A 16,168-nucleotide genomic window follows, 5' to 3' on the forward strand; every position below is an offset into this window, starting at 1 on the left:
TACCAGGGGTTTAAGGTATGGGGTTGGGAAGGTGGGCATTTTGAAAAAGCACACTTCTCTCACTTCAAAGGGCACACTTGTCAGGCTGCTGTGAGTGGAGTGTGCCAGGCCTCTTGGTGCTGGATTCTACACTTGTCCCCCTCAGACTGGAGGAGCTGTGTTAATTTGAGGTGTTTGGGTGTCCCCGTGAGAGAAGGAGCTGGATCCTGTTCTCATCTCTATGGCTTCCCCTCGGGAACCCGAGGAGCCTAATGTCTGGAACACTTGTCCAATGTTAGAGTGCAAAGGTAGATTAATGCAGCTACATTTCAAGGCCAATTTTGTACATCAGCATATTTTTTGTCCTTGAATTAATGCAGTTGCCTCAAGGTTCTAAGGCTGAACATCAAATCAAATTGTTTGTCCCATACACATGGTCAGCAGATGTTAATGCGAGTGTAGCGAAATGCTTGTGCTTCTAGTTCCGACAATGCAGTAATAACCAACGAGTAATCTAACCTAACAATTCCACTACCTTATACACACAAGTGTAAAGTAAAAGCATGACTAGACTAGTCATCTTCACTGAGTTTCTGGGGGGATAAAATAAGGAGGCACAAATTTTGGCACTGAGTGACATCAGTTTCTCTAAAACCTTATCGTAGGTCAAGTAGCATTTCGATTGGGTTCTGTTTGGCTCCCTTGTTCCCCTGTTCAAATTACATTAAACTATTATCTTGGAATATGAGAACAATTTTGTCGTTTCAGGGCAGTGGTCACCAATCGGTCAATCAAGTTCTTCAAGGCATTCCTTCTTTTAAAATAAATAAATAAAAATGATTATGATCCCTATTAGCCGAGGCCAATGACCATAGATTGTCAAATACAGCAAAGAGCTGTTGTTTTAATGAGTGATTTCATGTCTTAAGTTTTTATTCAGCACTGTCATCACTGTTTTTGTTCAACACTATTACAAAACACAAGTGCTTGTCCCTACTACAAGGTTATTGATAGCCCTGCAGTTTTTATTAATTGTAGCTCGTCGTGTCTTAATATCGAGGAATATTTCACTTTCTCTGGTCATAGGAACAACATGAATTTGTGCATGAGGCTGATGTGGTGCGATTTGAGTTTCGTCATCAGGTGGAAGACAGTGTCCCCTCTCTCTGGTCAGTCGACCTCTGTTTAGACTAATGCCATGTTCAAAACAACTGGGAAGTCGGAGATCTCCCACTTCAGTGCATTCAAGACAACTGGGTATTCCGAGGAAAGAAAAAAATATCAGACTGGGGGGGGGGGGTATTTTGGAACGGTCATCAAACTTGAAATTTCAAGTTTGAAACTCTCATCTTTCTAGAGCTCTGATTTTCCGACCTGAAGATCACGGATGTCATGATTTGACCGAGGTTTTTGTTATATATTCAATATATATATATATTGAAAGCACCATGACCATCAGCTGCAGGTACCATCAGTCCAGCAAATTATTTGCAGATTTCAATTTATCCTCTGCTGTGCCTCAAGTGCTATACCAACTGATCTACTTTATCAAAGCTTTAGTTTTGAAATATGATATGGTCTAAAATGAACAATATTGGTAGGCCAGGCATATAGCCAATATGCTGCAATCTATTAGGCTTACTGCACAAACCTCATTCCTACAGAACTGTTTATATTAGGTTCATGTTAAGTCATGTTTTAATAATAATTCTGAGCAGTAGATCTCTGCTTGCTTTTTGATCGCAAAAGTAATCTTGACTTGGTTACCACTGCTCTAGAGGTTGGACTAGGTTGTGCTGCATTTCCAAAACAGATGAGTGCATTTTGGAACTTGGTAGTGACAACAAATTCTCATTAATTTCACTAGCTAGAGCAACATCTCTTATAATGGGGTTTGCCCCTCACCAGTGTGTTGCTGTGAGGGTCTATGTTCTCATGCATCAATATTGTACACGGCTATCAGTGTGGGAACTATTTTCATCTCTCGGCGCAATGAGTGGCCACCTCTGTTTGGTGAGAGTTCCCGTGGCCAACCTGTAGCTGGTTTGGGAACAGGGCCTGCCCCTGGTCTCCGGGTCCTCTGCCCCATTGTTGTGACAAGGTGTGAATTACCCCTAAATGAGCATTCGCACACCTCGTACCCTCTCAACCTCCTCTGAAAGACCAATTTGGAAGACCCAAGTCTTGTTATAAGTTAATTCACTGCTCTGTGTTGTAAGAAGTGGTTCTTGAGAGTGAAGGTTTAATGGGCAAAACAATCTGTACTAACAAGATTCTGTTTATTTATTTTTTTATAGTTCCATATTTAGTTATTTGAGATTAACCATGACTATCATGCAATTACATGAATTATATTATCTGAGACAGGGCACTGAAATAAGATCAATTAATTCATGATTTGTTCATGAATTTCAACAAATTTCCTGAACTGACTCAAACCCTGACTAGCTTACGTGACACTATTGGTTTAGGAAAGGAGACCGGAAATGCTGGACGCTGTACTAGACACTACCGGCATAGGGGTTGATACGACTCAGTCATTTGCCTGCCTTCCTTTCCTAAGCATAAGCTTATGTCTGACTGAGATGTCTAGTGTTTTAAGAGGATAGCACCCGATTCCAAGGTTGGCTGCCAGCAAAGTACATCTTAAGGGCTCTACACAGTCTACGCAAATGGCGCTGAATGAGACCCGTTTGCATCACATTTCAAAGATTCTGTCAGCAGCCAACCTTGGAATCCGGGGCAATCCTCTTAAAACAACTCTAGGCCTATTTCTTTCTCCTTAAACCGCCACAAGAGGGCACACTTGGCCGACTTCATGGCTGTGTTTACCTTTTCCCCACTGGCCCATCCCCTTACCTTTGCCCTAATATACAGGTTTACCTGGCACATTGTGAAACTAATCTGATAGGCAGTGTGCTTTATCAGCTGTTATATTTAGTTAATTTCACCTTTTTATTTAACTAGGCAAGTTACTTAAGGACATTCTTATTTACCAAAAGGCCTCATGCGAGGACGGGGGCCTGGGATTAAAATAAATAACTAAATACAATATAAATATAGGACAAAACACACATCGCAACAAGAGAGACAACACTACATAGAGACCTAAGTCAACAACATAGCAAGGCAGCAACACATGACAACAACACAACACGGTACAAACATATTGGGCACAGTCAACAGCACAAAGGTCAAGAAGGTAAAGACAACAATACATCACACAAAGCAGCCACACCTGTCAGAATGTCTTTGAAAAGAGATTGAGATAAAACTGTCCAGTTTGAGTGTTGCAGCTCGTTCCAGTCACTAGCTGCAGTGAACTGAAAAAATGAGCGACCCAGGGATGTGTGTGCTTTGGGGACATTTAACAGAATGTGACTGGCAGAACGGGTGTTGTATGTGGAGGATGAGGGCTGCAGTAGATATCTCAGATAGGGGGGGAGTGAGGCCTAAGAAGGCTTTAAAAATAAGCAACAACCAGTGGGTCTTGCAACGGCAATAAAGAGATGCCAGTTTACAGAGGAGTATAGAGTGCAGTGATGTGTCCTATAAGGAGCTTTGGTGGCAAATCTGATGGCCGAATGGTAAAGGACATCTAGCAGCTCGAGAGCACCCTTACCTGTCGATCTATAAATTATGATTCCGTAATCTAGCATGGGTAGCATGGTCATTTGAATCAGGGTTAGTTTGGCAGCTGGGGTGAAAGGAGCGATTTACGGTAGAGGAAAACAAGTCTCATTTTAATTTTATTCTGCAGCTTGGATATGTGCTGAGAGAAGAACAGTGCACCGTCTAGCCATACTCCCAAGTACTTGTATGAGGTGACTACCTCGGTCTAAACCCTCCGAGGTAGTAATGACTCCTGTAGGAAGAGGGGCATTCTTCTTACCAAACCATATGACCTTTGTTTTGGAGTTGTTCAGCACAAGGTAAAGCTTAGAGAAAGCCTTGTTGTAGAGCATTTAACACAACATCCTGGGAGGGGCCAGCTGAGTATAGACTATCTGCATATAAATAGATGAGAGCTTCCTACTGCCTGAGCTATGTTGATGTAAATTGAGAAGATCGTGGGGCCTAGGATTGAGGCTTGGGGTATTGTGGCTGAGACAGCAGATTTTCTGACTTTATACACTGTACTCTTTTAGGTGTAGTTAGCAAACCAGGGCGAACCCCCTCAGACACCAATACTCCTTAGCCGGCCCACAAGAATGGAATGGTCTACCGTATCAAAAGCTTTGGCCAAGTCAATAGAAAGAAATAGCAGCGCAATATTGCTTAGAATCAAGGGCAATTGTGACATCATTGAGGACCTTTAAGGTTGCAGTGACGCCTCCATAACCTGAGCGGAAACTAGATTGCATACCCGAGAGAATACCATAAGCATCACGAAAGCAAGCGGGTTGATTGACCAGTTTTTCCAACACTTTTGATAAACGGGGCAAAATAGAAATGTGCCTATAACAGTTAGGATCATCTTGATCTCCCCTTTAAAACTTGACCCCCGCCCCAAAAAAACATACTGGTCAGATCCTTTCTTTAACCTCTCTGGGATATGTGGGACGGTAGCGTCCCACCTCGCCAGCAGCCAGTGAAAGTGCAGGGCGCCAAATTCAAAACAAACAAAGAATCCTCAAGCATACAAGTATTTTACACCATTTTAAAGATAAAATCTCATTAATCCAGCCACAGTGTCTGATTTCAAAAAGGCTTTACAGCGAAAGCACCACAAACGATTATGTTAGATCACCATCAAGTCACAGAAAAACACAGCCATTTTTCCCAGCCAAAGAGAGGAGTCCCAAAGCACAGAGGTCAAATGAATCACAAACCTTGGATGATCTTCATCAGATGACACTCGTAGGACCTCATGTTACACAATATATGTATGTTTTGTTTGCTGAAGTGCATATTTGTATTAAAAAAATCTCGTTTTACATTGGCGAGTTACGTTCAGTAGTTCTAAAACATGCAGTGATTGTGCAGAGAGCCACATCAATTTACAGAAATACTCATAAATGTTGATGAAAATACAATTGTTATACATGGAATTAAAGATATACTTCTCCTTAATGCAACCTCTGTGTCAGATTTTTTTTTAACGTTGCGGAAAAAGCAAACCATGCAATAATCTGAGTACAGCATTCAGACAACAAAGCAGCCAAAAAGATATCCGCCATATTGTGTAGTCAACATTAGTCAGAAATAGCATTATAAATATTCACTTACCTTTTATCTTCATCAGAATGCACTCCCAGGAATCCCAGTTCAACAAATGTTTGATTTGTTAGATAAAGTTCATTTATGTCCAAATAGCTTCTTTTCTTAGGGCATTTAGTAAACAAATTCAAACGCGCGTTCAGGTCCAGCTGAACGTCAGACGAAAAGTTAGTTATATTACAGGTCTTAGAAACTTGTCAAACTAAGTATAGAATCTTTATGATGTTTTTATCATAAATCTTCAATAATGTTCCAACCGGAGAATTCCATTGTCTGTAGAAAAGCAATGGAACGAGAGCTAACTCTCTCATGACCTCGCCTCACGAGCCTGTGGTACTCTGCCAGACACCTGGCTCAATCCCCGCTCATTCGCCCCCACTTCACAGTGGAAGCCTCAAACAAAGTTCTAAAAACTGACATCTAGTGGAAGCCCAATTTACACTGTATATTGGAATGGCAAAGAGTTAAACTACAAACCTCAGATTTCCCACTTCCTGGTTGGATTTTTCACAGGTTTTCGCCTGCCATATGAGTTCTGTTATACTCGCAGACATCATTCAAACAGTTTTAGAAACTTCAGTGGTGTGTTTTCTATCCAATACTACTAATAATATGCATATATTTGCATCTGGGACAGAGTAGAAGGCAGTTTACTCTGGGCACCTTATTTGATACTTAGTACTGCCCCCCTGTCACCAAGAAGTTTTAAGGAGCTCCTTTACCACCTCGGACTCAGTGACTGCCTGCAAGGGAGAAACTTTCTAGCGGGGCAGGGGAAAAGAGAAGCATCTGGGATAGTCGCATTAGAAGGGGTGGCAGATGAGGAAATGTTGGACGGGCACGGAGACATGGCTGAGACAAATAGGAATCCTGACTTAATAAAGTGGTGATTTAAAGAGCACAGCCATGTGCTTCTTGTCAGTAACAACCACATCAACATTAAGGAACATGGGGTCCTCCCCCGGCCAAACCCTAACCCGGATGACGCTGGGCCAGTTGTGCGCAGCCCGATCACAGCCGGTTGTTATACAGCCTGGAATCGAACCAGGGTCTGTAGTGACACCTCTAGCACTGAATCTCAGTGCTAGAGGTGTCAGCCTTCCCCAACGCAGTAATGACCAACACAGTGAACTGTATCACTGGTCAAATGATCTACGTTATATAAAGAAAACTCATAACCTTGCACAGGCAGCAGGGGGCGTAGTTGAGCAGTGTTTCTTCAACCACTGCAACCCCCTCAGGACAGCCTTGATAGGGGGGGAGGGGTGTTGAGGAGGATGAAACAACTCCAGCCTACCCCATCGGTTCCCATGTAGTGGCCCCAGCGTGCAGCATGTGGTGTCCCACTCGGCCCCCGGCTGGCTCTCTCTCTCCCTCTGTCTCTCTGTCTTTGGCAGGCAGACCCCCAGGTGGGCCAGGCCAGGGACCTGCTGGCAGATGCAGCTGAATATTCATCAGCTGGGAGATTAATTGGTGGGCTGGTGTGGGTCCGCTGCTGAAAGTTTCACCGCGAGGGAGGGGCCAGGTCTAACACTTAAGCATGACGGCACGTAATGCACAGAGACGAGCAACAGGGGCTCCCGAGACGGGCAGCCGTCTAAGGCACTGAATCTCAGTGCTAGAGGTGTCACTACAGACCCTGGTTCGATTCCAGGCTGTATCACAACCGGGCGGTGCACAATTGGCCCGGTGTCTTCCGGGTTAGGCTGTCATTGCCTAGTTAAATAAACAATATATATACTGGACACTACACAGTGCACGATGCCTGGACAGCCCAGTATCTGTGTGAAAAGTAGAACGTGAGTGGTTTGGACGGTCTTGGTGTCTGCTCTCAAGGAGAAAACGGCGGTCTCTTTTTATTTATTTTGGTACCTTAGTCCCTGCTTAAGAACTGTTTATAAGAGACTATGTCAAACATGGGTACAGTATTGATGTTCAGTTTACATCAGGGGTCGGCAACAGGTGGCCCCTGGGCCGAAACCGGTCTGCGAGTGATTTAAAAAAAAAAATCCTGCTGATTTTAAAAAACTTGTTTTTAATTGAGGTAATCTGTTCCCAAGTATCCCCACAAACAAAATGTGATCGTGTTTCAAGGTATGAAGTTATTATTTTCAAATACTCTATATTTTGGCTTAGTTGTGGTCAATTTGCAGTGTACAAATGATTGTAATTTTCTGGCACCCTCGACCATTTGCCCTGAGAAATCGACCTGTGTCTGAATCTAGTTGCCTACCCCTGGTGTAGATGCATAGAGAGATGAAATGCTAACTAGCCTGGAAGGCTATCGACTTCAATAAAGGAATATTCTGTAGTATTTGAGAGGTGTCGTGGCTGTTTGGACCTAAACACCAGCAGCTGAATTGGCTGACACTGACGTTTGAACGTAAACACAACCACAAAATGTCATGTTATTTTACCTTATGCGTTAGGCCATAGTGTAATTCATGTTAAGTTCTGTCAACAGTACCATCTGACATTGACCTTGCATTCACACGTGTGTGACCTGGACTATTTCTCACCTTCCTTCTGTCTTTTACAGATTCCAGATGAGTTTGATAACGGTGAGTTGTTTTCCTTTTTTTTGTTGACACTACCTGTGGTATTTTGGAGAGGTTTTCTTTTCTCGAAGTTGAGTTAGCTTAGAGATGAGCGTTTTATTAATGCCCCCTTGTTCTCCGAGGCTTTTGGCACACCTCTGCCTTCCCATAAATCTGGTCATGGGCTGTAAAATGGATCTCGATTCGCATAACTGATGTAATCTTTTATAGCTGATGTAAAGGCTACGTAAACATGGAAAAACAAGGTACTGCAGCGCCAGCTGTGCCACCGGAGACTCTGGGTTCGCGCCCAGGCTCTGTCGCAACCGGCCGCGACTGGGCGGTCCGTGGGGTGATGCACAATTGGCGCAGCGTCGTCCAGGTTAGGGAGGGCTTGGCCGGTAGGGATATCCTTGACTCATCGCACACCAGCGACTCTAGTGGCGGGCCGGGCGCAGTGCGCGCTAACCAAGGTTGCCAGGTGCACAGTGTTTCCTCCGACACATTGGTGCGGCTGGCTTCCGGGTTGGATGGCGCTGTGTTAAGAAGCAGTGCGGCTTGGTTGGGTTGTGTATCGTAGGACATATGACTTTCAACCTTTGTCTCTCCCGAGCCCGTACGGGAGTTGTAGCGATGAGACAAGGTAGTAGCTACTAAAACAATTGGATACCATGAAATTGGGGAGGAAAAGGGGTAAAATTCAACAACAAAAAAACAACAAAAAAGTGTGATGAGTGCTGTTTGTTTGCACCCTCAGGCAGACCTCTAGCATTCTAATACCCATCCATACCACGTTTACAACTTGACCACCCATTTTCACCCATTCACTGACAGTGGTCCAGATGAGTCGTCCCCCCCGGCTTGCCTGTTCTGCCGTCAGCCTAGGACGAAGGGAGGGGGCGTATGATCAATCAACCCACTGAGAAATGCCACCTTGCAGGTGTCCTACACCCAACAATGCCAACCCCCCCCCCCCCAATTCTGTGTGTGACTACCACCCTGTACCCACCCAGCCGGTAACCAACCCCCCCCATATGCCTCTCAGCCGTCAGTCATCCCTATAAACTGCCAGGCTGACAACCTGGTGAAAAGGGCCTCATAAGACTGACAAACAGGAAAGTTTACATTTAGCTTGTTTCTCTCCATTTTAATTTATTAGTATTAAAACACATTAGTGTCCCCAATAGATTTGTTGTCCTAGCTGTGTGTTTCATTGGTGTTTTGATTGACATCTCTCTCCCCTCTGAGTGCACATTTGGCCAGTGTGGAGCTGAGCGGGAATGTGTCGCGTTCTAGAACTGGCTATGCTGTTGAAATGACAGAGGACTGAGTCGCGAGGTGCCTCCCCTCACCGCTTCAAAGCTATGCTAATGCCGGGGACAGCTGTGGCCCTTTCCAGAAGTGTTGATTTTATAAACGCTTAACAATCACCCTGTTATACCAATAATTGCTTCATTAATTCTTCACGCTGTCACGCTCCCCAAAGTCCTCTATCTGGCACTGCTGCTGTGTCCCTTTATTTCCGTCAGTGTCCAGAGTGCTGCTTCGGCTGCTGCTGTTATTGGCCAGCCCTGATGCACCCACAGCATTCAATATCCCACGGGGGAGCGTAGAGGGAGCATTCCAGCCCCCTGCCCACGCGCCCCTCCACCCCAAGTGGCAGAAGGCTAGTGGAGGGGATTGGGGGGGCAGCCTGGACGCCTCCGCTGGATGGGTCCTCAGGGACCCGAGGCGATGAGGTCAGGCGTGCTCGTCCAGATCCGTGTCGCCTTGCCAAGTGATGGTATTCAGAGCCAGGGGCGTTATGCTGAGGAGGAGCGTTGGACGCTGTGGCAGTGATGACCTCCCCAAAGACTTCGCTGTTGAGGTCACACTGGGGTGTGACAAGTGCAGGACTGCTTTCAAAATACTCGCTGAGGTTGGAAGTTGTTGCTTTCTCCTAGTGTGTACTGTGGGTCTATGAAACGGTCTTGATGCAGTATGGAATCAATCAGTACACACACCAGATGTTTTGTGTTTAGGGGGAGAGAAAATAAATTTTTATCTTCAAGCACTATTATTAGGCTTAAATAACTGACTTGTAATTTTGGGAGGCGTATCAAGACTTGGAAGACCTCATCTCTTTCGGTCCGTTTTATCACATCATTCATCCTCCCATGTGTCCCAGTTAGTATCCTGCAGCTAGGATCCTCAGAGCCCGTATTTGGCTTTCACTTGATGAGGGGCCGTTCCATGTTTGCTCGCTCTGACAGACTTATAGCCCCTGGGAGGATAGAGACCACCAGTACTCCAAACAAACAAGCTAACCAATCCAGCATGCCTCTTACACCTACCGGCCCAACCAATAGCCTATGTCCCTAAACAGATACTCCAATAGACATCCCCACAGCCCCACCGCAAAGAGCGAGGCCGGACGACCGTTTGTCACGGCCCAAGAAAGAAGCGATTGACAGCGCAGGCCAAAAGAAAAGCAAGAGCCCCCCCCTCCCAAAAAAAGAGAACAGGGAGAATAAAGGCAATTGAGTAATAATGGCCTTAAGCTAACAGAGCATATGCCACCCCAGTTGTGGATTAAAGGAGGCCTTTGTTGTGTCCGGAGGCACCACCATCGATCTTTCTTGCCTTTCCTCCCTCGTTCCCTCCCTACTTCTCGCCTGTTTAAATGGACATCCCTTCCGAGAGCAACGTAGCCTTTCCACTGGCCGCAATGGCCTGCCTCTATTACACTGGCAAACAAGTTTAGGACAAGAGGCTGCCTGACCAGACTGCTGCTGCTGCTGCTTGTCAAAGCCTTCTTTTCTGGGAGCCTTTGTTTTTCTTTAGTTTGTAATGGTCTTCCTTTCAGAGTTGATGTCAGTCCCAAATGTTTTTACCATAATGGGAGTTCTGCTTTTGATAAGACTGAATGTGATCACAGCCAACAGTTACCAATGGAGAAATGCCTATGTCCCTGACTATATGGCTAGATCCTTTGCCCCTTAGAGGTAGCTTCCCCACCTCTCACATCATTGAAGGACCCACTGTGGCCTGGCTGACACATTAATCCCATCACCATCCTTCACCTGTCATCCTCCTTTCGATCTCATCCCACCACTACCCAGTCCCCTTATTACCATAAAAGCGTGCCTTGATCCGTCCTCTGAGGCACAAACACAGGGGCACGCGCACAGACACGAACGTATTACACATTTTGCGCACACATACTCGCATGCATACACATACACACGCCTCGGCAACCCCTGTCCCTCTCCAGGGGGTTGTAATGATCACCACCCACCCCCAGCCTGGCTTGGCTCTGCTTTCCCAAGGGAGAGGTTTGTCAACAGGGCCGGTCACAGTCCCACGCTCTCTGGAAGAGTATGTTCCGCCCAGGCCTTATAAAACACACATACGCAGGCAGGCCGGAGGGGTAGGGGGTGTTTCACCAGCTCACCCACTCCCAGGCCTGCTATTACTGGGCTGGGGGACCCAAAGGGGCCTGCCTGGTTATACACACTGGCCGGACGCTATAGGCCCATAGAGAGCCACTCCATCTCTCTCACTCCGTCTCTGTCCCAAAGGACTTCACATCCCAGAGGCCCCTGGCTGTATGCTTTATCTGAGTGGAGAACTAGCCTAGGAGCATCTGCCATCAAATTGCTGCGATGTTATCTGTTGGGACCAATGCTGCGGTTCCCTACAGAGATGCCTCTTTTAAGCGGCAATCAGCTGTATAAACAATAAAGCGGTCTCCCTGGTTCGTTTAAAAAGCTGGAGAAATTGAACTACTCTCAAATTCAGCTATGGATGCGAGGACTAACCATCCATGATATTAAAATGATAGTTTTAACCATGTTTTGAGGCTATGTCGTTTTAGATTTTGTTTACAAACATTGGAGTAAAACAAGCTTATTTTAGATTCTGATGGGAAATGACTGAACTTAGCTCATGATGTATTTGTTATATTCCAAAGAATCAATGGGTATATATATATATATATAATTCATGTCTAAAAATGTTTACTGAACAAATATAAATGCAACATTTCAGACTTTTACTGAGTTTCAGTTCATATGAGGAAATCAGTCAATTTTAAATAAATTCATTATGCCCCAATCTATGGATTTCACATGACAGGGTAACACCCCCCTGGGCTCCCGAGTGGTGCAGCGGTCTAAGGCTCTGCATCTCTGTGCTAGATGCGTCACTACAGACACCCTGGTTCGAATCCAGGATGTATCACAACCGGCCGTGATTGGAAGTCCCATAGGGTGGTTCAGCGTTGTTTGGCCAGTGTAGGCCGTCATTGTAAATAAGAATTGGTTCTTAACTGACTTGCCTAGTTAAATAAAGGTTAATAAATAAATTAAAATCTGTTGGTCACAGATACTTAAAAGAAATGGGCCTCAGGGTCTCGTCACTGTATTTTTATGCATTCAAATTGCTATTGATCAAATGCTATTGTGTTCGTTGTCCATAGCTTATGCCTGCCAATACCATAACCCCACTTGCCATCATGGGGGACTCTGTTCACAACATTGACATCAGTAAACCGCTCGCCCACACGTGGTCTGTAGTTGTGAGGCCGGTTGGATGTACTGCCAAATTCTCTAAAATGACAGAGGCGGATTATGACAGAGAAATGAACTTTCAATTCTCTAGCAATAGCCCTGGTGGACATTCCTGCCATCAGCATGCCAACTGCACGCTCCCTCAACTTGAGACATCTGTGTCATTGTGTTTTGTGACATGCACATTTTAGTGGCCTTTTATTGTCCCCAGCTCAAGGTGCACTTGTGTAATGATCATGCTGTCTAGTCTACTTCTTGATATGCCACATCTGTCAGGTGGGTGGATTATCTTGGCAAAGGAGACATGCTCATTACCAGGGATGTAATAAAATTTGTGCATCAAATTTCAGAGAAATAAGCTTTTTGTATGTATGGAACATTTTCTTAGATTTATTTTGTATTTCAGTGCATGAAACATGGGACCAACACTTTATATTTTGGTTCCGTGTGTGTATAAACTGCTGATTGCCCCCTTTAAAATAAAAAGTCATTCATTAGGACTACAGCCATGTACATTCTACCAGCACCGGAGTTGGCTTGAGATGCTCAGTAACTCCTATATCCTATACATACATGCACCACAACTCCCCTTAGGCTAAGTGTTCAGTCTTGAGTATGGTGTGTTGAGAAACAATATTCGCTCCACACTGTTTATAGCTGATCTCTCTTACAGATGCACCGGTTATCCAGCAGTTGAGAAGGACGTTGAAGTATTTCCAAGACTACAGACAGGTGGGTGATAAGAAACGAACACGAGACAGTTAAAACGGCCTTTGCCACTCCCACTGTTCAATGTAACCTGATCAATGGATGGCTCCACTCTACAGTTGGTAGTATTTGCTATGTGGTTGATCTAGTCGGCATTTTCCTCCTGTGGCTGGTTCAGGGTGGTAGAATAGAAGGTCCTTGTCCACTAAACCCCTGGGTTAACTGCTGGATTGGGATATTTACACTGGGAGCCATGTTAGGCTGCTTGTCTGTCTTTACTGAAGCAGAGGCAGGTGCAGCCAGACTGCTTTGAGCAGGAAGGCCTCTCTGCATGGGCCTGCAGCTGCCGTTCAGTTAGACCCCCCCCCCCCCTCCACCCACACACACACACCAAAATCCATCTCCCTCTTAGCGCTTTGATCTCTTCAATGGAGTGTGAACAGCCCCCTGTCTCCTTCGTGTGTATACACACGAGCGCACACCCCTTTTCCACCCTGCATATTGACAACACACACCCTCTCCTCCTTGGCCTCTGGTCTCTTGAACATGTCAGTTCTCTCTTCCACGCGTTCCATCTCCCTCTTGCAGCTGGTTCTTACAGGATTCTTTTTTTTGAGTTTGCCGTGATGAGGCCAGCTAAGAGCAAATAAATGAAATAAGGAAGCGGACCAACATCTTTTCATGCTCCTGCATTCCCACATAAGCAGCCAAATTACAATCCCTCCAGTTTTACTCCTGCGAGCTGGGAGTGATGGCCTCCGTGTGTTTTACTGCAACTTGCTTGTGACCATGTTGACATTAGACTAGTCTTCAACTCTTAGGAAATCACCCTTATGAAGGACCTCAATTATTAAAGGGATAGGCCTCGTTCACCACAAAATACAAATTGCATACTTATTTTTATTGGAGTTTGGCTGTTGTCAGTTGACCCACATAGTTCTGATGTGCCACTTGTTCCTCCCTACTGCAGCATCGTGTTTTTGTGTAGTTGTGTGACGACGTCATATCTGTGCGTCCCCAGATGATAATTGAGCCCACGAGCCCCAAGCTGCTTCCTGACCCCCTGAGGGAGCCCTACTACCAGCCTCCCTACACCCTGGTCCTGGAGCTCACAGACGTCCTGCTGCACCCCGAGTGGTCGGTACGTACCACCTCCCTCTCACCCTGGCCTTCTGGTACCAGTAACCTGCTGGGTGGCCTGGATGCCTTCACTCAGTATAGCCAAGAACACAACAAGAGAAAAGCTGTTTCGTCTCATTCCTTGGGTTTGATAGTACATTGATCATTCATAAGTAGAATCGTTTTTAAACATTTGTTTACTTAGGATTTTACCTCAGCCTCCCCCGTCCCTCTGTGGGTGGCCATCTGGCCTGTGGGTCGCTGAGGGCCCACCACCTGTTTACCTCCACTATCTGTAAAGACCCTCCCATTACCCGTGGCTTCCACCTGGCCCCCTCGAAGCCTGTCCCAACCCCTACTCTAACACCACCTGCCCCTCCTACCTGAGATCCTACCTACTTGTCCTTACCTGAGTGGTATCATGCTCCCTCCCCCTATGACTCCCCCCTACGAGTGGCGCGTGCATAGACAGGTGAGGTGTGGACGTAACCCGACACCAGCCCTCAGCAGACAGCCACCTGGCGGCCCTGCTCAGGCTTTGATTTCTGAAGAAAAGACTACAAGTGGTCCAGGAGGTCATCCAAATGCTTCATCTGCCATAAGCTGCTCCGTTTAGGCCGTGGAAAAAGCAAAAATGTATGCCAGTGAATATACCACTTTATAACGTGATGACAAACTAATGAATCAATCGATCACTGGTTATTTGTGCATTTATGTGGTTTGGATAGTAGCTGTCAAGAGATGCTCTATAACATGATAAACTGATTTTTAAATTGATTATTCACTGACTATATTTGTGGATAGCTTTCAGTGAGAATTCTAGCCAGAATACATGTGAAGTGGACTGGTTTGTTCTCCCCACAGCTGGCTACAGGCTGGCGCTTCAAGAAGAGGCCAGGCATCGACTACCTGTTCCAGCAGCTAGCCCCTCTCTACGAGATCGTCATCTTCACTGCAGAAACAGGCATGGTGAGTGACATCTCTGCAACACGAGGGGTTGAGCGCTGTTCTGGCACGGGCCAATGAGGACTTTTACATCTTGTCACAGTGTTATTGTACCGTCATTGTTTCAAGTAAAACTTTGCAAGTCCTCTGTTGACAAATAGTCAGAATTTCCCTTAAATCCCCCACTCACCCTTTTTGTCCCTTTTCTGAACTTGTCTCGTGCCAATCAACACTGCAATTCTATAGGTGTCGCAACGGACAAATCATTAACTGCTACCATATGTCACATTTCAGTGAAGAAGCATTTTGGATTGGTTAAGGCTTAGACCTGCCTGCCTCACTTACCTACCAGACACCTGCCACAGCCTCTCTCCACCACAGCCAATCAGGGCCACTCTTACCGCTGTGTGTAGCTTAGAATGTTTGTTGTGACTGCACCTGTTACCTCCACGATTCCCCTGTAGACCTTTGTTCTAATGGTCACTTCAAAACAAATCCATGACGTTTGAATGTGTTATGCCACTCCAGACTTGATCTCAAACAACATCCCTAGTGTTGTTGTTTTTACTTTTTGTTTTGTTTTGGCACCAATAAGCCTCGCCCCTATTGTTTGTCCTAATAACCTACGTCATGGTCGACAGGCAAGCTCAGAATGGGTTTCCTTTTGGGCTCCAAAGGCCCCTTTTTTATTCATGCCGACATGTATATGTAAATGAGCCATGCTCCGCTCAGGGTCCAATTGGCCCGTTGTTTAGACGTGGGACTGTGTTTTGTTTTCTCTGGGTGAAGGTCAGCCTCCGTGTTGTGTTGACCTGCAGCAGTGACCGTGCCAAGTCAAACTGAAGCCTGGTCTGTACTTCCGCTAGCTGCAGGTTGCCCTCCGGAGTATGGATCATTAACCCATCAAGGTTTCCTGTGCTTCACATTGGCACATGTCTTCTCCACCTGCCCACTGCATTAGTGCTGACTAAACCATGTGGTTCAATGAGAAGCTGTTAGTTCAGATTTTCTAATGCGAAGAGATTTTAAGTGGGCTTGTATGAGCAATAACCAGGAAGCTAGACCCCATACTAAACAAAAGTCTGTCCCAGTCCTCAGCCCAACTCTAGC

General features: G+C 45.7%; 1 protein-coding gene across 1 annotated transcript in view; it reads left to right on the forward strand.

The window, feature by feature from the left end:
* Positions 1-16,168, forward strand: part of LOC115141569 (mitochondrial import inner membrane translocase subunit TIM50-like) — a 31,813-nt gene that overhangs the window by 2,444 nt on the left and 13,201 nt on the right. Inside the window, exons 4-7 of the mRNA XM_029680563.2 lie at positions 7,739-7,760; positions 12,960-13,018; positions 14,016-14,135; positions 14,978-15,082. Of these exons, the coding sequence (XP_029536423.1) occupies positions 7,739-7,760; positions 12,960-13,018; positions 14,016-14,135; positions 14,978-15,082 (306 nt within the window). The remainder of the gene's footprint in view (positions 1-7,738; positions 7,761-12,959; positions 13,019-14,015; positions 14,136-14,977; positions 15,083-16,168) is intronic.

Source organism: Oncorhynchus nerka, linkage group LG14 (genome assembly GCF_034236695.1).
Source record: "Oncorhynchus nerka isolate Pitt River linkage group LG14, Oner_Uvic_2.0, whole genome shotgun sequence".
In the NCBI taxonomy this organism is placed as follows: Eukaryota; Metazoa; Chordata; class Actinopteri; order Salmoniformes; family Salmonidae; genus Oncorhynchus; species Oncorhynchus nerka.